This window comes from Somniosus microcephalus, chromosome 7 (genome assembly GCF_052327205.1).
Source record: "Somniosus microcephalus isolate GS21.2 chromosome 7, FLI_Smic_1.0, whole genome shotgun sequence".
Lineage (NCBI taxonomy): Eukaryota > Metazoa > Chordata > Chondrichthyes > Squaliformes > Somniosidae > Somniosus > Somniosus microcephalus.
Genome location: NC_140993.1, coordinates 13,092,762 through 13,118,841, shown reverse-complemented (window position 1 = coordinate 13,118,841; position 26,080 = coordinate 13,092,762). Strand labels below are relative to the sequence as shown.

At 47.2% G+C, this 26,080-nt stretch overlaps 1 protein-coding gene across 4 annotated transcripts in view; it reads left to right on the top strand.

Annotated features, from left to right (window-relative positions):
- Nucleotides 1–26,080, top strand: part of LOC147114519 (BTB/POZ domain-containing protein KCTD1) — a 156,716-nt gene that overhangs the window by 72,802 nt on the left and 57,834 nt on the right. Inside the window, exon 2 of one of the 4 annotated variants that reach the window (XM_085992250.1) lies at nucleotides 1,367–2,240. The exons of 2 other annotated variants lie outside the window; for them this stretch is intronic. In XM_085992250.1, coding sequence (XP_085848376.1) covers nucleotides 1,367–2,240 — 874 coding nt within the window. Of the gene's footprint in view, nucleotides 1–1,366; nucleotides 2,241–7,658; nucleotides 7,681–26,080 lie in introns of those variants that run through there. One more of the 4 variants, XM_085992253.1, reaches the window with a different exon arrangement.

Below are 26,080 nucleotides of genomic sequence, written 5' to 3'. Positions count from 1 at the left end.
GTACACTATTAACACCAGAACACACACAGTAATAATTGGTAACTTTGAAGTTTAGCTTGTGCAGTAACTGCCCAATTTTAACACTAACCTTGGTGGATCTGATCGATTCTGTGCCAATACTTGGCTGTGAATCCTTGGCCTGAACTGCGGCACTCCCCTAACAATCCAACTCTTCATTTAAAAAAAATAACATTTTTGCTCCTTTTTGACAAAAACCATTCAATTTGTTACGTGATGGACACATGACCCTGCAAACTTGTGTAATTTACCTTGAGTAAAGTCGGCTCAATAGTTCGGAGTTTGGAGTTTTTTTTTTACTGAATCAACACGACTAGCTATTTTTATTACGATGGGAAACACTGAATTAATTCGTATGCTTTATCTGTAGGCGAGTGACAGCAAAACAGAAATATTAAATACCTGGAGGTTTAAGTATTTTGCATATTTTCTATAATATATATGAGAATCTCTGACCACCTTAAAAAAAAAAAAAAGTTTTATAATGAGAGTCTTTACAATTGTTAAAAGCTCAAGTCCCACACCTCCCAGAATGGCGTCAAGAGAAAAATTTTAATACATACTTTATGTCCTTGTGGGACAGTGTGAGGTAGAATTCCAGGATCATTTATGAGAAGTAATGTACTTGGAGGTTAACCTTGGCACAGTTTAATGGTTATATAAATTATTATATTGAAACTGTTGGCGAGGTGTGCCCAAATGTGGTTCACAACAGTTGCCTAAAATTGGTCGATTATTGATCTTTTACAAACATCCCAGTAAAATCCAACTAATGCGATTGTGAGACGATAGCCCAGGTTAACTTTTTTTCATGTTGTGATAATCCATAAGATGCGATTATCAAGCCAGATCAATATGAGACTGTGCATGCAATACCATGATTTCAAAGCATCATTTTCTTTTTAACCCATTAGCACCTGGCAAAATGCTTCTAGTCCGTAATGACTGGAAAATGCAGATGTTGCTGGGCGTTCTCGGGGAAATTGTGATGGGTGTCAGTCTGTGGTTCACATGTTTCTGGTGCTAATTGGTCCTGTGTAGAGAGTTCTATTACTGTAGCCATGTCACCTTATTGTACAGATATATATTATATATATATAAATAAATGATGCAGAAGAATGCAAACCAATTTGCAGTACAGTACGTAAAGCATTATAATGTTTCCTGGTGTATGCACCTTTTTTATATGAGCATTACCTGGTCCAGTGCTGGAAAATGAGATGGTGGTGGCCAGTACTGGTTAGCACCTAGTGATTATCTTTAAAAAAAAGAAATCATACTTTTTTTTCCCAACAATTACTGTATCATGTCATCAAGACAAATCATATCGTGACATCCCTATCACCAGGTCCGATCTGAGGAAGCTCTACACCTCCTGCGCCTTCGATACGAACACCCCCTTTGGATTACTCAATAAAGTCTGGTTCGAGATCTGCATGTACTTCTGCACAAGGGGGAGGGAGAACCAGAGAGAACTGGAGGAGGACTCCTTTGGCTTGGCCACGGACGAGGATGGGCGAAGATTTGTCTATTATAAAGCATGTGGACCCTACCATAAATCTCGCTCGGTAACTTGGAGCAAGAAGAGGATGGTGAATGATGAGGAGAGCTTCCCAAGGATGTATGAAGCAGGCACAGAGTTCTGCCCTTATGCGAGTTTTGTTAAGTATATCTCAAAACGTAACCCTCTCTGTAAGGCTTTCTTTCAAAGACCCAGGGATCATTGCAATGAAAGTGATGTGACCTGGTATGAGAACAAAGCCATTGGCAAGAACCTGCTGGGAACTCGGATGCAGATGTTGTCCAAGGCGGCCAAGCTCTCGAAGACTTACACTAATCACTGTATAGGAGCAGTTTCCATAGCCACTCTGAGCAGCATTGCAGGTATTGGCAGCAGGCTGGTCCCTCGTCGATCTCCCCCAAACACAAATGGGTCCCATCAGCATCTCCAGCAACCATGCCCTTACGCCCTCCAAAACCACGATGGAGAGATTGTCGGGGTGAAAGTGGAGCAAGCCCTGATGACCCCCGCGCTTTACGAACCTATGTACTCTGATGACACCTGCTGTCCACCCTCACCAAAAAGACTCTGCATCCGGTCCTCCGATCCCGCAGATTCCCAGAATGTGATTCCAAACAGAAACAACCCACCGGAATCTATGCTGCAGGAATCCAGTGGCCAGCTTGGAACCACTGCATCAATAATCATATCAACTAACCAGGTAATGCTTATGCAATCATAGGTTTATCAGATCATCTGATTTCTAAAGCCACCTTTTGAATAAAAGAAATGAAAAGCTGTGATATGCGTTGTACGGTGCTTGAGTTTTTATCAAAGTCGCTGTCTAAATGTAAAGTAATTTAGGAGGTGAGCGAATATATTTATTATTATAGGCCAATCATTTTTTGAAGTTGTAAGCTTAGATTTGAGATTGTTTTATTCCATGCTCTGTCAGCATTCAGTTTAACTTTTTCTCGGGGGGGCGGGGGGGGTTTCTTGGTTTGAGAGCCTTTTCAGAAGGTTTGAGAATATCATAAGTGATGATCCCTCTAATTTTTTTTTTCCCCTGTGCGCGGTCCCTTCAACTGGCTGCGCGGCCCGTTCAGATTTTTGTGCATGCGCAGTTTGTTCACGTAAAGGCTGGTGAGCGGCTTGCGCGGGATCTCTGGACCGCCTCGCGGCTGCGCAACTTCATTCATCATAAGTAGAGTTTACATTTTGTGACGATTGGTAACTTGATCAGACAAACTGATTTTAAATTCGGATGAGATTTTATTTTCGGCTTGTAGTTTAGATTCACAAGAGAAGAACATTTTTTTTTTCTGCTTAAGAAAACTTGCATAGTAGCAGGAGTAGGCCATTCAGCCCATCAAGCCTATTCTGCCATTCTCCTGTCAGCTGTGGCTCAGTGGGTGGCACCCTCACCTCTGAGTCTAGAAGGTTGTGGGTTCGAGTCCCATTCCAGATACTTGAGCACATAAAGCTAGGTCGACACTCCCAGTGCGGTGCTGAGGGAGTGCCGCACTGGCTGAGGGAGTGCCGCACTGTCGGAGGCGCCGTCTTTCGGACGAGACGTTAAACCGAGGCCCCGTCTGCCCCCTCAGGTGGACGTAAAAGATCCCATGGCACTATTTCAAAGAAGAGCAGGGGAGTTCTCCCCGGTGTCCTGGGGCCAATATTTATCCCTCAATCACTAAAACAGATTATCTGGTCATTATCACATTGCTGTTTGTGGGAGCTTGCTGTGCGCAAAGTGGCTGCCGCGTTTCCCACATTACAACAGTGACTACACTTCAAAAAGTACTTCATTGGCTGTAAAGCACCTTGGGACGTCCTGAGGTCGTGAAATGCGCTGGAGAAATGCAAGTCGTTCTTTCTCTCTCTCTATTGGATCATTTCAGACCTTTATCTCCATTTCATTTATCCACCTTTGATCAATATCTTTTGATGCCCTACCTAATATAAATCTGTTGATCGGAGTCTTAACAATTTCAATTGATCCAGCATCCACGGCCTTTTGGGGAAGAGAGTTACAGATTTCCACTTCCTATCTGTAGGTGGAAAAAGTACTTCTTGATTTCACCTCTGAAGTACCACTTGAGACTCTACTGGGTAACAAATAAGCATTCGTTTGAATTTAGAATACTGTTTCTGTCTGTAATTTTAATGCAGGGACCTTGTTTTCTCTGCAATAGAACAAACTCAGTCCGTAGAGAGGAACATTGTTGCTGCAGTTGTCAGCATGGCTTAGAGGTAGCGCTCTCATCTCTTGGGTCGGAAGGTTGTGGGTTCAAGTCCCACTCCAGGACTGGAGCATGTAATCTAGGCTGACGTTTCGAGTGCAGTGCTGAGGCAGCGCGGCACTGTCGGAGGTGCCGTCTTTTGGATGAGATGTTAAACCGAGGCCCCGTCTGCTCTCGCAAGTGGACGCAAAAGATCCCGCGATCTATTTGAAGGGGGAAATGAAGTAGGGGTGGGAGGAGGCTCGTGTGGAGCATAAACACCGGCACGGACCATTTGGGCCGAACGGCCTGTTTCTGTGCTGTAAGATCTACATATCCTGGCCAACCTTTGGTCAGTAAACGGATGATCTGGTCCTTTATCTCATTTCTGTTTGCGGGGCTTTGTCTACACTTCAATGGTAATTTGTTGGGTGTGAAGCACTTTGGGACATCCTGAGAATGTGAAAGGCGCTATATAAATGGAAGTTCTTTTATTTACGGCATAATGTTCAGGCCTGTAGTACAACAACAACTTGCATTTATATAAGAATTAGGAGCAGGAGTCGGCCATTCAGCCCCTCGAGCCTGCTCCGCCATTCAATAAGTTCATGGCTGATCATCGACCTCAACTCCACTCTCCCGCCCAATCTCCGTGTCCCTTGATTTCCCGAGAGTCTGAAAATCTATCGATCTCAGCCTTGAATATACTCAACGATCTCTATCTTGAATAGACTCAATGATTCAGCATCCACAGCCCTCTGGGGTAGAAAATTCCAAAGATTCACACCCCTCTGAGTGAAGAAACTTCTCCTAATCTCAGTCCTCAATGGCCGACCCCTTATCCTGAGACTATGCCCCCTAGTTCTAGACACTCCAGCCAGGGGGAAACAACCTCTCAGCATCTACCCTGTCAACCCCCTCAGAATCTTGTATGTTTCAATGAGATCATCTCTCATTCTTTTAAACTCCAGAGAGTATAGGCCCACTCTACACAATCTCTCATCATAGGACAGCCCTCTCATCCCAGGAACCAATCTAGTGAACCTTCGTTGCACCGCCTCCAAGGCAAGTATCTCTTAGGTACGGAGAACAAAACAGTGCACAGTACTCCAGGTGTGGTCTCACCAAGGCCCTGTACAATTGCAGCAAGACGTCCTTACTCTTATACTCCAACCCCCTTGCAATAAAGGCCAGTTGCCTTCCTAATTGCTTGCTGTACCTGCATGCCTGTGTGTTTCATGTACAAGGACACCCTCTGAACACCAATGTTTAATAGCACCTTTAACATTGCAAAATCTCCCAAGTACACCCGAGAGGGTAAACTCCAGGACTGACGCTGTCAAACACACACACAGGGCAATGTTGATCTTCCAACTCACTATCTCCATGTTGCTTCAGAAAGGGATAATGAAGAGGAGTGCATTCTGCAATTGGCTCGTGTCTCTTAAAGTAGTGTTTTCTAGCCTTTGTGAAGTCTGTTCCATCCTAATCATTAAATATGGATGTAAAAAAGGTTATTTATACCCCCTCTCAAGTTCTATGCGTGTTACATTTTTCCATCCATTATCAGTAACGAGCATTCCCAGGTGACATCTAAACTGTCATATTGTGTAAAGCTCCTCTTTCATAATGTCTAATACAGACTATAATCCCGCCCTCCGAGCCCAGAGTAGCTCCAGTGTGGCAAATCTGTTTCCCATCTCCACCATCATCTTGTCCCCTCTGACAAACCGATGGTCGGGTCATTGTCACGTTGCTGTTTGTGGGATCTTGCTGTGCGCAGATTCGGCTGCCGCGTTTCCCGCATTATAACAGCGACTGCACTTCAGAATAGTACTTCATTGGCTGTCGCGTGCTTTTGGGACATCCCGAGGTTGTGGAAGGTGCTGCAGAAACACAAAGTTCTTTCTTTCCCTGAGATTTTCAATTTACAGTAGTACTCAGCTGAGGGGGGGGGGGGGGGGGGGGTCTCCTGCTGTAAGCACGGACAACTTTTCTAAGGCGTGCTGAACTGATTTCAATCAAGAGAGATTTCTTTTCATGTCTTTTAGCCCGGGTGGGATTTGAACCCAGGTACGAGAAGAAGAAGAAGGGTTTTATTCTCTAGTTCACTGCACGGGTCATTCCGCTGGTCCCCGCAGAAAGCTGCCCACAAAGATCTCGCGATCTCCGTGGCGAGCAGTTCGGCTTTTCCGAGGTGCAGTTGAGGTCAGTTGTCAGTGCAGTGGGGTATTCCACACGTGCGGTCTGCCGTGACGTCAGCAAGCTGTCTTAAGCAGCCAATCGCAACGCAGAATTTTCTCGGACCGGCAACCAGGAAATGAACAAGCTCTTTTTTTTTTATTCAGACTTTTTAAAAGATGTTATAGAGAGCAACAAAAAAAACCAAAGATTGGGGCTCTCGCATGGGGATAAGATAAACCTGAAATGAATATGAACAAACTTTTTTAAAACATTTTCTAAAGTTTCTTAAAAATTGTAATTTTTATTATAGTGGAGAAATTTGACACCCTGCAAAATTAAATGAGTTTTTCGGGGCCATACGGTTGTTTAGCAGTCAATATTGCTGTTTATAAACCCCAGTTACAATCCAACAAGGCCCAACGTTTAATGGGGTGTTTAACAGCGATATTAGTGCGGAAAAGCCCAAGTTTCACTGATTTTCCCGATTACACTGATTGCCAGGGGGGTCGGGGGAGGGTCGGAGTGTCGGAGCAGTGAATGACTGACCGCAACTTCAGGGCTTCCACTTTATGATGCGTACCCGCTACATCCTGAAGGTGCGGTCAGTTTCGAAGGGGTAATAACGGCGGATGCTGCCAGTTTGCCATTATTACTCACGGCACATTCCGGCCTGTTGTCTTTCTGGCACAGTGGCAGAAAGACACCAACCGAGCCAATCTGGGACTCTTTTTTAAAAAATCTTTGAATTCTGTTGTCTAGTGTTTTAACTCATCCATCGCAACAGACCAGACTGCTAGTAAAAGCAGGGGCAAATCTAGTTGCACAGAATAACAACAGAAAATGCTGGAAAAACTCAGCAGGCCAGGCAACATCCGTGGAGAGAAAATAGAGTCAACGTTTCGGGGCACACGCTTTGTCAAGACTGGAAAAGCACAGGAAATGAAACAGATTAAAAGGCCAGGCTGGGGGCTGGGAAATGGTGACGAGAGAACAAAAGAGAAGTGAAGAGACATTAAGAGATACTCAAAACCAGACGAGATGGTGATCGGACTAGTGGAGACAAAAGACGGCTCTAGATTAGGTGTGAAATGTTCTGGCAGAATGGGAGACAGCTGCCATGTGGGAGAGAGAAAAAAAAGGCGGGGGGAAAAGGGCCAAAACAAAGGTGTGGATAAAAAATAAGTAAAAATGTAATGGGGGCCGAGGTAATGATCTGAAATTGTTGAACTCGATATTGAGTCCAGAAGGCTGTAAAGTGCCTAATCGGAAGATGAGGTGCTGTTCCTCGAGCTTACGCTGAGCTTCCGCGGACTAGTTGCACAGAATGCTTGAATGAGGAAGTTCCTGAAAAGGAAGGTGGAATTCCATTATCCAGAATAAAAAACCTTGTGAGTTAAGTACATGTGTCATTTCTGACGGCAACAGATTTGTTCAGTTTGTTAATGATAATGCAGGCGTATAGGAGAAATGGCACACTCTGTTTATGCAGTGTGTTCTGTGATCAACCCTAACTGGCTGGTGCTGCTTTAGTGACATTTTTAAGAATTGTTCCCTCTAACACTTCCAACTTTTTTTTTATTCGTTCGTGGAATGTGGGCGTCGCTGGCAAGGCCCAGCATTTATTGCCCATCCCTAATTGCCCTTGAGAAGGTGGTGGTGAGCCGCCGCCTTGAACCGCTGCAGTCCGTGTGGTGAAGGTGCTCCCACCGTGCTTAGGGAGGGAGTTCCAGGATTTTGACCCAGCGACGATATACTGTAAGTTGCATTAGACTACGAGTAGCCATAAAAGGAGCGTTTTTAATTGGCCGAGAGCCAATCGCAATGCACAGCAATTGCAAGTTTTATTCTTCGTGTCAGCTGTGGCTCAGTGGGCAGCACTCTCGCCTCTTGTAGTCCGAAGGTTATGGGTTCGAGTCCCACTCCAGAGACTTGAGCACAAAAATCTAGGCTGACACTCCCAGTGCCAGTGCTGAGGGAACTGCACATCTGCCCCTCGCCTGAAGTCGCTGTGCCATTTACCCATAACAAACGCGCGAGTGCCGTTAACCTCACCATTATTTCTGACGGCAAAATCTGGCCCCATTATTGTTTCTTCACTTGACTGTTTGCAGGAGCAGCAGATTATAAGGATGTAATTATTTTCAATGCAGTTTTTTTTTTCCTCTCAGTCCGCATGTTCATTTCACAAGCAGCCCTTTTATTTGAAGGGTATTTCTCCTTGTTTTGAGAGAAGTGCCTATGCTCCAATGACCTCTGAGTAAAACATCCATGGACCTTGTCCACCAGCCGCTGTTTAGATGTACAACGTCTGTGTAGTTAATGTGTAATCGGAAGCTGTGCTGTTATTCTTAAAGCAGTCCCCACGAAGTTAAACTCTTGGTTTGAAAGAGAAAGACTTGCATTTCTGTAGCGCCTTTCACAACCTCAGGATGTCCCAAAGTGCTTTACTGCCAATTAAATACTATTTTTTTGAAGTGGAGTCACTGTTGTAATGTAGGAAACGCAGCAGCCAATTTGTGCACAGCAAGCTCCCACAAACAGCAATGTGACAATGACCAGATAATCTGTTTTTTAGTGATGTTGGTTGAGGGATAAATGTTGGCCCCAGGACACCGGGGGAGAATGTCCCTGCTCTTCTTCCAAATTGTGGGATCTATTACGTCCACCTGAGAGGTCAGACGGGGCCTCGGTTTAATGTCTCATCTGAAAGATGGCCCCTCCGACAGTGCAGCACTCCCTCAGCACTGCACTGGGAGTATCAGCCTTCGATTTTGGTGCTCCAGTCTCTAACGAGGGACTTGAACCCACGACCTTCTGAGTTGAGAGTGCTGCCCACTGAGCCATTAATGTTGGTCCATAACTGTACAGGGGGTATGGATTGAATGTCTCTCAGTGGAGGTGTTCCATGGATCTCACAGAACCAATGTCATCATAGGTATTCTCCCCATAGCTGAACATACCAAGACAACAGACCAGTCATTTTAGCTGTAAGCAGGAAAGCTTGCTCTCCACTAATTTTCTCTGCCAATTTTTCTCCACTCCCCCCCCCCGGGCCCCCGGATTCCAACAACAACAACTTGCATTTATATAGCGCCTTTAATGTAGTAAAACATCCCAAAGCGCTTCACAGGAGCGATTATCAAACAAAATTTGACACCGAGCCAGATAAGGAGATAGTAGGACAGGCGACCAAAAGCTTGGTCAGAGAGGGAGGTTTTAAGGCGTGTCTTAAAGGAGGAGAGAGAGGTGGAGAGGTTTAGGGAGGGAATTCCAGAGCTTCGGGCCCAGGCAGCTGAAGGCACGGCCACCAATGGTGGAGCGATTTAAAATCGGGGATGCGCAAGAGGCCAGAATTGGAGGAGCGCCGAGATCTCGGAAGGTTTTAGGGCTGGAGGAGGTTACAGAGATAGGGAGGGGGACGAGGCCGTGGAGGGATTTGAAAACAAGGATGAGACTTTTTAGTTTTGCATTGGGCCAGGTGTAGTATTTGCCCGAAATTGATCTCTCTGACCATTTTCTTCAGTGTTGTTTCCACTTCCAGCCGCAGAAGGAACGTACAGACCAGGAGTATTAAAATGACTTCAGTGTCCAAGGGAGGTGACCGGTAGAGTGGCCTGTGCCTCAGACCGTGATGCCAGTAGGCCTTTGTATCGCAGGGTGAGGCAGCCTCGCTGTTGGGAAGGTGTGCCTGGAAATAAAAATGCACCGACGTTGCAGATTTGTACTACCTGCAAAGGCAGTAGTGCCATCATTGGCAGACTCCCAACATACAGGTATTCGAGAATTGTTGTTTAAAGAAAGGACTGGTTTTGAAATGAACCCGACGTGACGTAGGAGCTCAGTACTTTAGGTGCAAAGTGAATGGTAGCATAGTGGTAATGTCACTGGGCTAGTAATCCAGAGGCTCGAACTAATGATCCAGAGACGCGAGTTCAAATCCCACCACGGCAGCTGGGGAATTTAAATTCAAAATAATTAAATAAATCTGGATGGTGATCATGATTGTCATAAAAACCCAGCTGGTTCACTAATGTCCTTTTTTAGGGAAGGAAATCTGCTGCCCTTACTCGGTCTGGCCTATATGTGACTCCAGACCCACAGCAATGTGGTTGACACTTAACTGCCTTTTGAAATGGCCGAGCGAGACACTCAGTTGCGGCAAACCGCTACGAAACACAGTAATACGGATTGCAGCGGTTCAAGAAGGCAGCTGACCACCACCGCCTCGAGGGCAGTTAGGGATGGGCAATAAATGATGCCTAAATGAAGAGGCAGTTTTTTTCACACAGCGAGTTGTTGTGATCTGGAACGCGCTGGCTGAAAGGGCGGTGGAAACATAGAAACATAGCAGATAGGAGCAGGAGTAGGCCATTCGGCCCCTCGAGCCTGCTCCGCCATTCAATGCGATCATGGCTGATCATCCAAATTCAGTACCCGGTCCCTGCCTTCTCCCCATACCCCTTGATCCCTTTAGCCTTAAGAAATATATCCAACTCCTTCTTGAATATATTTAATGTATTGGCCTCAACTGCCTTCTGTGGTAGAGAATTCCACAGGTTCACCACTCTCTGGGTGAAGAAATTCCTCTTCATTTCTGTCCTAAGTGGCTTACCCCTTATCCTTAGACTGTGACCCCTGGTTCTGGACTCCCCCGCCATCGGGAACATCCTTCCTGCATCTAGTCTGTCCAGTCCTGTCAGAATTTTATAAGTTTCAATGAGATCCCCTCTCATTCTTCTAAACTCCAGTGAGTACAAGCCCAATCGACCCAATCTCTCCTCGTACGTCATTCCTGCCATCCCAGGTATCAGCCTGGTGAATCTTTGCTGAACTCCTTCCATGGCAAGAACATCCTTCCTCTGATAAGGAAGCAGATTCAGTCGTGATTTCTCAAAAGTGAATTGGATAAATACTGGGAAAGGGGGGAGGGGGGAAAAGTTTGCGGTGGAGTGGGGCAATGTTCGTGTTCAGCTGCGTGGCCGTCTGAAGCTCCCACACAGGCCGGTTTCTGAATGCGCAGAATTTTGAATGGGCCGGGCACCTCAAAAAAAAAAAATTAAAAAAAATAAAATAAAATAAAAAATAAAAAAAAAATAAAAAAAATAAAAAATAAAAAAAATAAATAAAATAAAATAAAAAAATAAAAAAATATCCCAGGGAACGTTGGGAGTGGGACTAATTGGAGAGCTCTTTCAAAGAGCCGGCACAGGCACGATGGGCCGAATGACCTCCTTCTGTGCTGTATCGTTCTATGCACACCTGCCAGTTTGAGAATTTGGTATGAAATCTCTGTTTTGCACTATACTTTTAATAATTGAAGGCTGATTGCTGGAATATCAGAATCTTAAATTATACTGAACCGCTCGTCACAAAGAATGCCCCATCATAGGGGCTGGGAGCTGATTAAAGCACAAGGGCCCATATTCTAGTCTAAAACACGCTGGAATAGTCACTTGTAACCACTGATGGCAGACCACTTCTAAACTTGTTCTGCAGTATGGGATATGCCCTCTTTCACTACACTGTTGCACCCTTTTAGTGTCAGCTATGGCTCAGTGGGCGGCACTCTCAGCTCTGAGTCAGAAGGCCCGCGGGTTCAAGTCCCACTCCAGAGACTTGACTCATTGAAACTTATAAAATTCTAACAGGACTAGACAGACTAGATGCAGGAAGGATGTTCCCGATGGCGGGGAGTCCAGAACCAGGGGTCACAGTCTAAGGATAAGGGGTAAGCCATTTATATCAGAGATGAGGAGGAATTTCTTCACCCAGAGAGTGGTGAACCTGTGGAATTCTCTACCACACAAGGCAGTTGAGGCCAATTCATTAAATATATTCAAGAAGGAGTTAGATATATTTCTTAAGGCTAAAGGGATCAAGGGATATGGGGAGAAAGCAGGGACAGGGTACTGAATTTGGATGATCAGCCATGATCTCATTAAATGGCGGAGCGGGCTCGAGGGGCCGAATGGCCTACTCCTGCTCCTATCTTCTATGTTGAGCACATAAGCCAGGCCGACACTCCCAGTGCAAGACTGAGGGGGTGCTGCACTGTCGGAGGTGCTGTCTTTCGGATGAGACGTTAAACCGAGGCCCCGTCTGCTCTCTCAGATCCCGTGGCCACTGTTTCGAAGAAGAGCAGGGGGGAGTTCTCCAGTATTTATCCCTCAACCAACATCACTGCAACAGATTATCTGATCATCATCGCACTGCTTTTTGTGGGACGTCACTAGAAACATTGCTGTTTGTGGGACCTTGCTGTGCGCAAATTGGTATCGCCTTTCGGGTGCTATGTTAAATCGAGGCCCTATCTGGCCTCTCAGGTGGACGTAAAAGATCTCGCTCTTCTATTATGAAGAAGAGCAGGGGAGTTATCTCCGGTGTCCTGGCCAATATTTATCCCTCAACTAACATCTTTTTTTTAAAAAAAAGCAGATTATCTGGTCATTATCACATTGCTGTTTGTGGGAGCTTGCTGTGTGCAAATTGGCTGCCACGTTTCCCACATTACAACTTCAAAAAGTACTTCATTGGCTGTAAAGCGCTTTGGGACATCCTGAGGTGGTGAAAGGCGCGACAGAAATGCAAGTTCTTCCTTTAAGTAAGGACATCCGTTCCCTAAAATCACTTTCTACCAAAAATATATTAACGCAACTCCAAAGCAGCCCCAACTGACCCAGAACATCACTTAACCATTTCACAGGCTGCTGTTCCCAACGGACTTTCCAAATAAAGTTGCCCAGTTTGTGTTAAAAGCCCAATAATGGCGAGATAGACAGACAGATGCCCTCTCACAACCGGGTTGTGGCAACTGTGAGACTTTTTTAAATATTCGTTTATGGGATGTGGGCATCACTGGTAAGGCCGGCATTTATTGCCCATCCCTAATTGCCCTTGAGAAGGTGGTGGTGAGCCGCCTTCTTGAACCGCTGCAGTCCGTGTGGTGAAGGTGCTCCCACAGTGCTGTTAGGGAGGGAGTTCCAGGATTTTGACCCAGCGACGATGAGGGAACGGCCGATATATTTCCAAGTCAGGATGGTGTGTGACTTGGAGGGGAACTTGGAGGTGGTGGTGTTCCCATGCGCCTGCTGCCCTTGTCCTTCTAGGTGGTAGAGGTCGCAGGTTTGGGAGGTGCTGCCGAAGAAGTCTTGGCGAGTTCCATTTTTGAGAGGTGACTCATTCCATTAGTCTGGGCAGGATTCTAGTCCAGGGCGCAAAAGATGAAATGTTCCCACAACAATCACTCAATCCCTGTAGTTACTGCTGCGTCAACAAAGTCTTGGTGCTTTCGACAAGACTTGGAGCTCTCCGAGGTGTGAAATCTGCCTTAATGGCGATTGAAATATTGACTTTACAAAAGGATCAGGCATCATTTCGCTGCACTGATTTAATTTGTCTTCCTGATGTTTGCACTGGAAGCTGATTTGAACAGGAGGCGACGGATAACTTTAGTCCCGCGTCCCCTGTAATGGGGTGGGACCTTATACATCCTCATTCTTTCAGTAAATCGTTCCTGTACAATTCTGAAATTGAAGAATGCATGATTTTAACTCGCATCAGTGTCTGCTCATTAAAAATAATTTAAAAGGAATAAGACTTGCATTTATACAGCGCCTTTCATGACCTCAAGACGTGCCAAAGCGCTTTACAGCCAATGAAGTATTTTTGGAGTGTAGTCACTGTTGTAATGTAGGAAACGCAGCAGTTAATTTGTGCACAGCAAGCTCCCACAAACAGCAATGTGATAATGACCAGATAATCTTTTTTAGTGATGTTGATTGAAGGATAAATATTGGCCCAGGACACCGGGGATAATTCCCCTGCTCTTCTTCGAAATAGAGCTGTGGGATCTTTTCCATCCACTTGCGACGTCAGACGGGGCCTCGTTTTAACGTCTCATCCAAAAGACGGCACCTTCGACAGTGCAACACTCCCTCAGCACTGCACAGGGAGTGTCAGCCTAGATTGTGCTCAAGCCTCTGGAGTGGGACTCGAACCCACAACCTTCTGACTCCGAGGCGAGAGGGCGACCCACTGAGCCACGGTCGACACCTTGGCCAACTTGATAACGTTCTATGATTCATCTACAAATTTAATAGCAAATAAGAAGGAGGGTAAGGACAGGGAGCGTTCAAGTGTAAATTTTGTGCGACCCCTATGATTTGGAGTGCACCGGCTTAACAAGTGCACCTGCTTACAGACCCAAGTGGAAAATTGGCAAACAATTGTACTTTGGACTTTCTCAAGGTTAAGAAAGCAAGACATGCAAAAAAAGTTTCCTTCCTAAGTTTAAAGTAATAACTTTAGGGCAGAAGGATGTTGTTAGGGGGAAATCAAGTGGAAGAGCAGTGCTGAGAGCAAGTATTACAAAATATTTACAGGGCAGAAACAGGCCATTCGGCCCAACTGCTCTGGCCTGGTGTTTATGCTCCACACGAGCCTCCTCTCGCCCCATCAGCATATCCTTCTATTCCTTTCTCCCTCATGTGTTTATCCAGCTTCCCCTTAAATGCATCCACGCTATTCGCCTCAACCACTCCCTGTGGTAGCGAGTTCCACATTCTCACTGCTCTCTGGGTAAAGAAGTTTCTCCTGAATTCCCGATTGGATTTATTAGTGACTATCTTATATTGATGGCTCCTATTTTTAGCCTCCCCCACAAGTGGAAACATCTTCTCTACGTCTACCCTATCGAACCCCTTCATAATCTTAAAGACCTCTACTGGCCCCCCCCCACTCCACACCACCACCCACCCACCCCCCGAGTCCTTTCTCTAGAGAAAAGAGCCCCAGCCTGTACAGTCTTTCCTGATGGGTATCATTCTAGTAAAAAAACAATTTGCATCCTGCGCTCGGTGCACGCAATGGGGTTGCCAATCCTCCAGGAATGAAAGATTACTCTCCAGGGCACTGCCGCAAGCAAACCCTGGAGAAAAATCATCGAGGCATCAACACACTTTTGGTTTGTGCCTTTTCCTTTTCTCTCTCCCACATGGCAGCTGTCTCTCATTCTGCCAGTGCATTTCACACTTCATCTAGAGCCATTGTTTGTTTTTTTTACCTGTCCTATTACCATCGCGTCTCGCCTTGAATATCTCTTCTTTCATCCCCTCCCCCATTTCCCAGCCCCCAAACTGCCTTTTAATCTGTTTCATTTCCTGCCTTTTTTCTCAGTACTGACGAAGGGTTTCGACCCGAAACATTAGCTCTGTTTCTCTCTCCACGGATGTTGCCTGGCCTGCTGAGTTTTTCCCAGCGTCTTCTGTTGTTATTATCAACAAATAACTTCTTGGTTAGAAACTTATTGGGACAGGACTGGACAGACTAGATGCAGGAAGGATGTTCCCGATGGTCGGGGAGTCCAGAACCAGGGGTCACAGTCTAAGGATAAAGGGTAGGCCATTTAGGACAGAAATGAGGAGAAATTTCTTCACCCAGAGAGTGGTGAACCTGTGGAATTCTCTACCACAGAAGGCAGTTGAGGCCAATTCATTAAATATATTCAAGAAGGAGTTGGATATATTTCTTAAGGCTAAAGGGATCAAGGGATATGGGGAGAAGGCAGGAACAGGGTACTGAATTTGGATGATCGGCCATGATCGCATTGAATGGCGGAGCAGGCTCGAGGGGCCGAATGGCCTACTCCTGCTCCTATCTTCCATGTTTCTATGTTCATCCCCTCCCCCATTTCCCAGCCCCCAAACTGCCTTTTAATCTGTTTCATTTCCTGCTTTTTTTTCTCGGTTCTGAGGAAGGGTTTCGACCCAAAACGTCGACTCTGTTTCTCTCTCCACGGATGTTGCCTGGCCCGCTGAGTTTTTTCCCAGCGGTTTCTGTTGTTATCATCAACAAATAACTTCTTGGTTAGAAACTTATTGGGATTTATGGGGGAGAAAAAAATTGCTGTTTGACGGGGCGGGGCGGGAGGTCACATGATGAAACCGCCAGGAATCCGTCCAGCCACAGTTGGCACCCACATCGCACGGGGATAGTGCAGGAAAACAAGGCCGTTCGCCGGGGATGTGCGTCCTACCCGCACCCGACAGGATGGCAAAACCTGTTCGAATCACAGAAACTCACAGCACAGGAGGAGGCCATTCGGCCCGTCGTTGCCTGTGCTGGCTCTTTGAAAGAGCCGTCGTGCTCGGTCTCACACCCCCCGCGTATTGTCCGTAACCCCTGTCAGTTCCTCACCCTCAAGAACCCGTCCAGCTCCCTTTTTAAAAAAAATTATTGATGGGATCAGCTTTTCAGGTCGAGCGTTCCAGATCCCGACAACTCAGTGGGGAAAAAGTTCTTCTCGTCTCCCCTCTCGATCTTTTGCCAATGATTTTGAATCTATGACCTCTGGTTACTGACCCACTCGCCAGAGGGATTATGTTTTTTCCCTATTTACTCTATCGAAACTTCTCATCACCTTGAAAACTTTAGTTGGGTCACCTCTTGACCTTCTCTGTTCCAGGGAGAACTTTTTCAACCTCTCCTCATAACTGAAGCAATTGAGGGGCCTAGATAAAGTGGATAGGAAGGACCCATTTCCCTTAGCAGAGGGGTCAATAACCAGGGGGCAGAGATTTAAAGTAACTGGTGGAAGGATTAGAGGGGAGTTGAGGAGAACTTTTTTCACCCAGAGGGTGGTGGGGGTCTGGAACTCACTGCCTGAAAGGGTGGTAGAGGCAGAAACCCTCATCACATTTAAAAAGTACTTGGATATGCACTTGAAGTGCCGTAACCTACAGGGCCACGGACCAAGAGCTGGAAAGTGGGATTAGGCTGGGTGGCTCTTTTTCGGCCTGGCACGGACACGATGGGCCGAATGGCCTCCTTCTGTGCCATTAACTTCTGTTTTCTATGAAGCCCCTCATCCCTGGGAACATCCTGGTAAACCTCCTCCGTACCCGTTCTGAGGCCTTTACATCTTTCCTGAAGTGTGGTGCCCAGAATTGTCCATGTTTACGTTCCAAGTAACTGTGACTCTCAAGTGTGACGCTTGTATCACACGAGGATCCAGTACACAAGCGAGATTTGTTTACAGGTACAAAATGTTCGTGGCTAAATAAGTATGAGGTGGTTCCAACTGAATAAAGTAATTTGTTCCTGTTTCAATGTGGCCTTTAAACGTTGCTATTACGTCAACCGGGAGACCGCAATAAAGGAGTAAATAAGGTAGGGAAGGATGGAAAAATCTGGTTTGAAAGGGAGTGCTGTTGCTGTAGAAATAGTTTTAAACTAAATATCACCGGACATAGACTGCACTGTACCATTATTTTGGGAGCCTTCTGGTCATTGCGAGTCCCTTGGGTTCTCATTACCGGAATGAGGGGCAACCAGTAATGCCAAAAACAAGTGTTCATCCCGGTGCTGTACTTGTTATCTTCTGTGTTGGCCAGAGGTCTCAAACTGGCTGCATTGTGACCACGTGCTTTTCGATCTAGCAGTGGTCCCTGTTCCAACAACCCAGCCTCTCGCACCTTAAGCCAGCTTCACTCCTGCGTTGAACGAGGCCCCACAGCAATAAAAAATCACTTGAGATTCGTGAGATGTTACATAGGGGGAAAAATTCAGTATCGCCCCGTTTGGAGCGCCATTATCGGCCGTGCGCAAAGTTTAGCGCCTGGCGCTAATTATCGCCTCCGACAGCAAACTTGGCTTTTATCGCCCCTGGAGGTGATTGGAGCGCTAAATCAGGCGCTTCACACCTGTCTTAAGGCGCAAAAGCCGAGGAGCGAGGCGCTACCTCAGAGCGCTGGCGAAGCAAGGAAGGGCAAATCAAAATAAACCTGCAAAGTGCTGCTCAGTACCCAAAACTCCTTCACACAGCTTTGAATCTCTCCAGAAGTGTCTCTCTCTCTCAGAATGCGTGGTGCAAAAATGTCACTGCCAAAAAATGGAAGGAAGCGGTCGCCTTTAAATAGCGCTCCCCCAGTCCCTTTTTGACAGCAAAACACTCCCCTCAACCTGTCGTTGCTAGCGGCAGGTGGTAAGGCAGGGGGCGCCACTCAATATCCGGTCTGGGGCGTTGCGCACTCGACTGTCGTCACAATCTGTCGGCGCAGGAGATCGTGGCGGGAGTGTTTAGCGCCGCCGCAAAATGTCTAGTTAATTTCGCGAGCGGCGCAAACATCGCCGCGCCCGGGCGCTAGTTGCTTTGCGCCCTCTTAAGGCGCAAACAACTGAATTTTTCCCCCATAGAATCTACGACACAGGAAACAGGCCATTCGGCCCAACCGGTCCATGCCGGTGTTTATGCTCCACACGAGCCTCCTCCCACCCCTCTTCATCTCACCCCGTCACCGTATCCTTCTATTCCTTTCTCCCTCGTGTGTTTATCCAGCTTCCCCTTAAATGCATCTCTGCTATTCGCCTCAACCACTCCCAAGTGGTAGCGAGTTCCACATTCTTATCATACTTAAAATGAGTCGTACTTAAAACTATTGATCCACCGAAATATTTAATTAACGCCTGGGCTAAGTCAGCCTTTGACTGCCTTATATTGATAATAATGCAGCAGGAACATCAAGCAGCTGCAGTCTTTGTGGTCCTTCTCGACCCTCGGGGAGGGTCTCATTACTGTCCTTTGCCTCGCTCAGCCACGTAATGAGCAGCCTGGGGGTGCCAATGACCAAAGTGCCCTCCAAAAGTGATGGTTTCGCCGCATTTGTAAAAGTTTCCTTTTTAAATCTGACTCGCAGTTTCAATTCCTTTTTTGTGTGGGGGGGTGCGGTGTGGGGGGGTGCGGTGTGGGGTGGTGTGCGGGGGGCGGGGCGGTGTGGGGCGGGGGACGGTGTGGGGGGGGGGGGCGCTGTGTGGGGGGGGGGTGCTTTTGGAAGAGGGGGGCGGGCTGTGTGTGTGGACAGTTCCACGCCTGCTAATGCAGGATGGAATACTCCGTGACCACACTGCCCTCTCTCAAAATAATAGTCGGAGCCACGACGGATGTTCTGCTCGTTTACCGGAATTTCCTTTGACATTTTCTTCGAAAGTGACCCATTTGCGCGTCGTCTGAATTTACTGTGAAATTAGATTCAAAGCGAGAATTTGCATTTTTTTTTAATCGTATCTAATTCAAATAAAACTCGAGGCTACTAACGGTTTTGCATGTTATTTTCAAATAATTGTCCTCTCCATTATCTGATGTACTTGGTTTGGAATCTACCGTGGGGGTGGGGGGAGAAAAATACCGTTCGCACTTGTGTTCTGTTTTGCATATATTGGGACTTGGGAAATAATGTTTTTCAGGAAGTTGTACCGCACTCTATGTACATCTCTTATTTCCTCCTCTGTCTCTTGGGGTCGTGCTCAGCAGTGGCTCAGTGGGTAGCACGCTCTTGCCTCTGGGTCAGAAGGTTGTGGGTTCAAGTCCCACTCCAGAGACTTGAGCACAAAAATCTAAGCTGACACTCCAGTGCAGTGCTGAGGGAGCGCCGCACTGTCGGAGGTGCCGTCTTTCAGATGAGACGTTAAACCGAGGCCCCCATCTGCTCTCTCAGGTGGACGTAAAAGATCCCACAGCCACTATTTCAAAGAAGAGCCAATATTTATCTCTCAATCAACATCGCTAAAACAGATTATCTGGCCATATCGCATTGCTGTTTGTGAGAGCTTGCTGTGCGCAAATTAGCTGCCGCATTTCCCACATTACAACAGTGACTACACTTCAAAAAGTACTTCATTGGCTGTAAAGCGCTTTGGGACGTCCTGAGGTGGTGAAAGGCGCTATAGAAAGGCAAGTCTTTCTTTCAGTGTATCATGTGTGAATAGTAATACTCCAGCAAAACAGTTTTTAAGGAGACAGTACCTCAATTTGCTTCGATCAGAATCGTGAAAAATGACATCTATTTTTCATTACGCCTACTATTTATAACAATTGCAAAACAGAACATGTACAGCATTCAGATTTTGAAATTAATTTTGTGTGCATGCCCAAAGGCATGTGCAAGTAATCTTTCGGGCAATATAAAAATAAAAGATACACCAGACTGGAGACATTTTGGGGAATGAGTGCCAGCTACCTACAGCTAGAATTACATCGAAGCTTACAGCGTGGAACCAGGCCATTGGGCCCAACCAGTCTAGGCCGCTGTTTATGCTCCAGGTGAGCCTCCTCCCCCTCTATTTATTTCATCTCTTTATCGATATATTCTTCTATTCCTTTCTCCCTCATGTACAATGTTCTCGTTTAAAAAAAAACACTTTTTTTGAGTGCGTGGCCCCTTTAAGGCGCATACCGCCGCCCTTTCAAAATACCGCTCGCTATTTAAAAGCAGGTGAGCCGGCTGCACGTTGGCGGGAGGGCACTGCAGAGCGCCGCGCAGCTGAAAGGGAATATTATTCCTGCAGCTATCTAGCCTTATGTTAGGATCCATAAATATAAGAGCATCGCTAATAAATCCAACAGGGAATTCGGGAGAAACTCCTTTTACCCAGAGAGTGGCGAGAATGTGGAACTCGCTACCGCAGGGAGAGGTTGAGGCGAATCGCACAGATGCATTTAAGGGGAAGCTAATGAGGGAGAAGGGAATAGATGAAATAGGGTGGGAGGAGATTCATGTGGAGCACGGATCTGTTGAGCCGAGAGGCCTGTTTCTGTGGGCCAAATACTTTGTAACACTTCCCCGTAAATGCATCTGTGCGCTTTGCCTCAACCACTCCCTGTGGTAGCGAGTTCCACATTCTCACTACTCTCTGGGTAAAGAAGTTTCTCCTGAATTCCTTGCTGGATTTATTAGTGACTATCTTACATTTATGGCCCTCAATTTTGGACTCGCCCCCAACAAGTGGAAACATCTTCTCTATGTCTACCTTACCAAATCCCTTTGTAAATTTAAAGACCTCTATCAGGTCACCTCTCTGCCTCTTTTTCAAAGAATCATACAGCACAGAAAGAGTCCATTCGGCCCATCGTGCCTGTGAGCTATCCCATTAATCCCACTCCCCCTGCTCTTTCATAGAAACATAGAAGATAGGAGCAGGAGTAGGCCATTCGGCCCCTCGAGCCTGCTCCACCATTCAATGAGATCATGGCTGATCATCCAAATTCAGTACCCTGTCCCTGCCTTGTCTCCATATCCCTTGACCCCTTTAGCCTTAAGAAATATATCTAACTCCTTCTTGAATATATTTAATGAATTGGCCTCAACTGCCTTCTGTGGTAGAGAATTCCACAGGTTCACCACTCTCTGGGTGAAGAAATTCCTCCTCATCTCTGTCCTAAATGGCTTACCCCTTATCCTTAGACTGTGACCCCTGGTTCTGGACATCCTTCCTGCATCTAGTCTTGTAAAAAAAAAAAAATGCTCTACAAAGAGAAAAGAACCCGTCTGTTCAGTCATGCTGATATTTTCACCTGCAATCCTTGATGGAACTGGGGAGTAGGAGAGCGTGATTAATGCTGCTACTCTATCGAGGTAGGTGGGGGGCCACAGCATTGGCGCACTGATAGAGTGGGACGCTAGAATGGCGACGTTGAGCGTGCAGTTCACCGTCCAGCTACCACAAGACCCCCCCCCCCCCCCCGCCGGCCATCGAGGAGGGAGGATGTGATTCTTTCATGTCTCCTGTCGACACTGGCAATGGAGTTGGCCCTGTAGCAGGAGGTGCATTTTTTTAAAAATTTGTTTATGGGATCTGGGGGTCGCTGGCAAGGCCAGCATTTATTGCCCATCCCTAGTTGCCCTTGAGAAGGTGGTGGTGAGCCGCCTTGAACCGCTGCAGTCCGTGTGGTGAAGGTACTCCCACAGTGCTGTTAGGGAGGGAGTTCCAGGATTTTGACCCAGCGACGATGAAGGATCGGCTGATATACTTCTAAGTCAGGATGGTGTGTGACTTGGAGGGGAACTTGGAGATGGTGGTGTTCCCATGCGCCTGCTGCCCTTGTCCTTCTAGGTGGAAGAGGTCGCGGGTTTGGGAGGTGCTGCTGAAGAAGCCTTGGCGAGTTGCTGCAGTGCATCTTGTAGATGGTACACACTGCAGCCACGGTACGCCGGTGGTGGAGGGAGTGAATGTTGAAGGTGGTGGATGGGGTGCCAATCAAGCGGGCTGCTTTGTCCTGGATGGTGTCGAGCTGCTTGAGTGTTGTTGGAGCTGCACTCATCCAGGCAAGTGGAGAGTATTCCATCACACTCCTTACTTGTGCCTTGTAGATGGTGGAAAGGCTTTGGGGAGTCAGGAGGTGAGACACTCGCCGCAGAATACCTAGCCACAGTATTTATGTGGTTAGCCCAGTTAAGTTTCTGGTCAATGGTGACCCCCAGGATGTTGATTGTGGTAGATTCGGCGATGGTAATGCCGTTGAATGTCAAGGGGAGGTGGTTAGACTCGCTTGTTGGAGAGAGACATTGCCTGCCACTTCTGTGGCGCAAATGTTACCTGCCACGTATCAGCCCAAGGCTGAACGTTGTCCAGGTCTTGTTGCATGCGGGCATGGACTGCTTCATTATCTGAGGAGTTGTGAATGGCACTGAACACTGTGCAGTCATCAGTGAACATACCCATTTCTGACCTTATGTTGGAGGGAAGGTCATTGATGAAGCAGCTGAAGATGGTTGGGCCTAGGACAGTACAGTCTCATCTGGGAAGTAGGATCGCCAGCCCTCCAGGATTGCCTGGGAGTCTCCCGGAATTAAAGATTAATCTCCAGGACACTGCGAGCAAAAACCTGAGACAAAAATCAATGGAGCAATTAAAAAAAGTGGGTTTTAAAAAAATTCTTTGAACGCTTTGCTTATTAGTAAAAAAAACATCTGAGAGGCTGTTTGACTGACAGTCAAGCATCATCCAGTCGGATGATGACGAGTCTGTGCTTTCCGATTGGCCGTGGGATGGCGGGGTGCTGCGAGGATGGACACTTTGAGCGACCAATGGCGGGAGAGTGGGGGCGGGGCTGTTGGGCGGCAGGAGGTCATGTGATGGGACCTCCAGGAATACGTCCAATCACAGTTGTGCGAAGGTGCATTTTTATAAATGGTGAGAAACTGTGGGGGAGCCGAGAGATTTAAGGGGGGGCTGAATTTGGTTGATTTACGCCTGCCGTTGGCGTCCTCTTCGGGCGCTCACGGGGCGCAAATCAACTAGCGCCTGGGCACGGCGCCGCTAACGCCGCCCGCGAAATTCAGCGGGAGGTTAGCGGTGGCGCTAACCGTTGGTGGCGCTGCGTCACCAACGATGATGTCATTGCCGTGGGCAGCGCCCCGGCTGTAACATTGGGTGGTGCACCCCGACTTACCGCCGGACGCTATGTCCGCCGGGGTCAGGGGGGCTTACCTGCGGCCGGGGCGGCGCTAGTTAAAGGGGAGGTAACCGGGCGGCCATTTTTGTTGCTAGCCGCCTGCCAGCACCTGCCCCGTGAAGCCCCCCCCCCCCGCGGGGTGACGGCTGCGCTCTGGGAGCTCGTTTGCCAGCATTCCCGATGCCTGGTGGCCTAGTGGGGCCACGGGATGCACTGTGACAGGCCCCTCTCCTTTAATAAGGGGAGGAAGGCCTGCAGTGCTGCGGCACATATTGGCTTGTAGCGCCCCTCCTCCCTCTCGGGGCGCTACTTGGGAAAATCAGCGGCGGGTTAGCGCCCCAGTGAAGGGGGCGCTACCCAGTTTTTACCGCAAAGGGTCCAAATACAGAAATCACTGAAGTGCAAAAATATTTTAAAAGGCTAAAAGCCTTTATCCCAAGGGCTGGAAGTTGTGCTACAGCTGTACAGAGCTTTGGTTAGACTCCATCTAGAGTACTGGGCACCGCACCTCATGAAAGAAAATAAAGAAAGACTTGCATTTATATGGCGCCTTTCACGACCTCCGGACGTCCCAAAGCGCTTTACAGCCAATGAAATACTTTTTGAAGTGTAGTCACTGTTGTAATGCGGGAAACGCGGCAGCTAGTTTGTACACAGCAAGCTCCCACAAACAGCAATGTGATAATGGCCAGATAATCTGTTTTTAGTGATGTTGATTGAGGGATAAATATTGGCCCCAGGACACCGGGGAGAACTCCCTTGCTCTTCTTCGAGAAAATAATGCCGTGGGATTTTCTGCGTCCGCCTGAGAGGGCATCCAAAAGACGGCACCTCCGACAGTGCAGCACTCCCTCAGCACTGCACTGGAGTGTCGGCCTTTTTTTTTGTGCTCAGATCTCTGGAGTGGGATTTGAACCCACAACCTTCTGACACAGAGGCGAAAGTGCTGCCCACTGAGCCACGTCTGACATGGATTTATTGGCCTTGGCGGGAGTGCAATGCAGATTCACCAGAATGATACCAGTGCTTAAAGGGTTAAATTATCAGGACGGGGCTTGTCTTCCCTCGAGTATAGAAGATTAAGGGGTGATCTAATTGAGGTGTTTAAGATTATCAAAGGAGTTGATCGGGTAGATAGAGAGAAACTGGTGGCAGAATCCAGTAAAAGGGGACATAACCTCAAAATTAGAGCCAGGCCGTTCAGGGGTGATGTCAGGAGGCACTTCTTCACACAAAGGGTGGTAGAAATCTAGAAAACTTCCCCCCCCCCCCCCCCCAAAAAGCTGTTGAGGCTGGGGGGGTCAATTGAAGATATCAAAACTAAGATTGATAGATTTTTGCTAAGCAAGGGTATTAAGAACATAAGAAATAGGAGCAGGAATAGGCCACTTGGCCCCTCGAGCCTGCTCCGCCATTCAGTAAGATCATGGCTGATCTTGGGCTCAAATCCACTTCCCCGCCCGCTCCCCATAACCCTTCACTCCCTTATCTTGCAAAAATTTGTCTATCTCCACCTTAAATGTATTTAATGACCCAGCCTCCACGGCTCTCTGGGGCAGAGAATTCCACAGATTTACAACCCTCTGAGAGAAGAAATTCCTCCTCATCTCAGTTCTAAAAGGGCGCCCCTTTATTCTGAGACTGTGCCCCCGAGTTCTAGATTTCCCCGCGAGGGGAAACATCCTCTCAGCATCTACCTTGTCGAGCCCCCTCAGTATCTTATATGTTTCAATAAGATCACCTCTCATTCTTCTAAATTCCAATGAGTGTAGGCCCAGCCTGCTCAACCTTTCCTCATAAGTCAACCCCCTCATAAGGGTTACGGAACCAAGGCGGGTGGATGAAGTAAAGATACAGATCAGCCACGATCTCATCGAATGGCGGAACAGGCTCGAGGGGCTTAATGGCCTCCTCCTGTTCCTGTTCCTATAACCCTCCTGTGAAGCACTTTGGGACGTTTTACTACGTTAAAGGCGCTATATAAATGCAAGTTGTTGTTGATACACCTGTCCTTTTTCAGGCCAATGCAGAGCAGCCACCTTGTTTAATTGACTGTACTGACTTGCCCTGGCTCTGGAGCAGGCTCTCGGGAGGCCTTTCTGTGATCACACTCCAAGGTCATTGCTGACGGTATAAAATATTTACAGTCTCGCATGCTCGTCATTAGCTTTAAACACAAAGCCTAATCCTCACCGTGCAGTGCCACTTTGGGGTTGCTGGTTGAAGGTGCTTTTTTTTTTGTGGGATGATGTCGTCTGCTGTACCTTCACCCAAATATGTAATGTTTCAAGTGCATTAGGTATCGCAGTTTTTCTCGTCATTTTAGAATCTACTACTGGAGTGAAGACTTGCATCATTGAGTCTACAGCACAGAAACAGGCCATTCGGCCCAACCAGTCCATGCTGGCGTTTATGCTCCACTCGAGCCTCCTCCCGCCTTTCCTCATCTCACTCTATCAGCGTAACCCTCTATTCCCTTCCCCCTCGTGTTTATCTACCATCCCCTAAAATGCATCTATACTATTCGTCTCAACCACTCCCTGTGGTAGCGAGTTCCACATTCTCGCCACACTCTGGGTAAAGAAGTTTCTCCTGAATTCCCTATTGGATTTCTTGGTGACTATCTTATATTGATGGCCTCTAGTTTTGCTCTTCCCCACAAGTGGAAACACTCTCTCTCTCTCTCTCTCTCTATCTACTCTATCAAAACCTTTTACAATTCTAAAGACCTCTAGTAGGTCACCCCCTCAGCCTTCTATTTGCAAGAGAGAAGAGACCCAGCCTGTTTATATTATTAATTGGAGAGCTCTTTCAAAGACAGCCGGCACAGGCACTGTGGGCCGAATGGCCTCCTCCTGTGCTGTATCATTCTCTCAACTGATTTCCAAAAAAGCACAACAGACCCCCACCCCATTCTGTAAACGAATT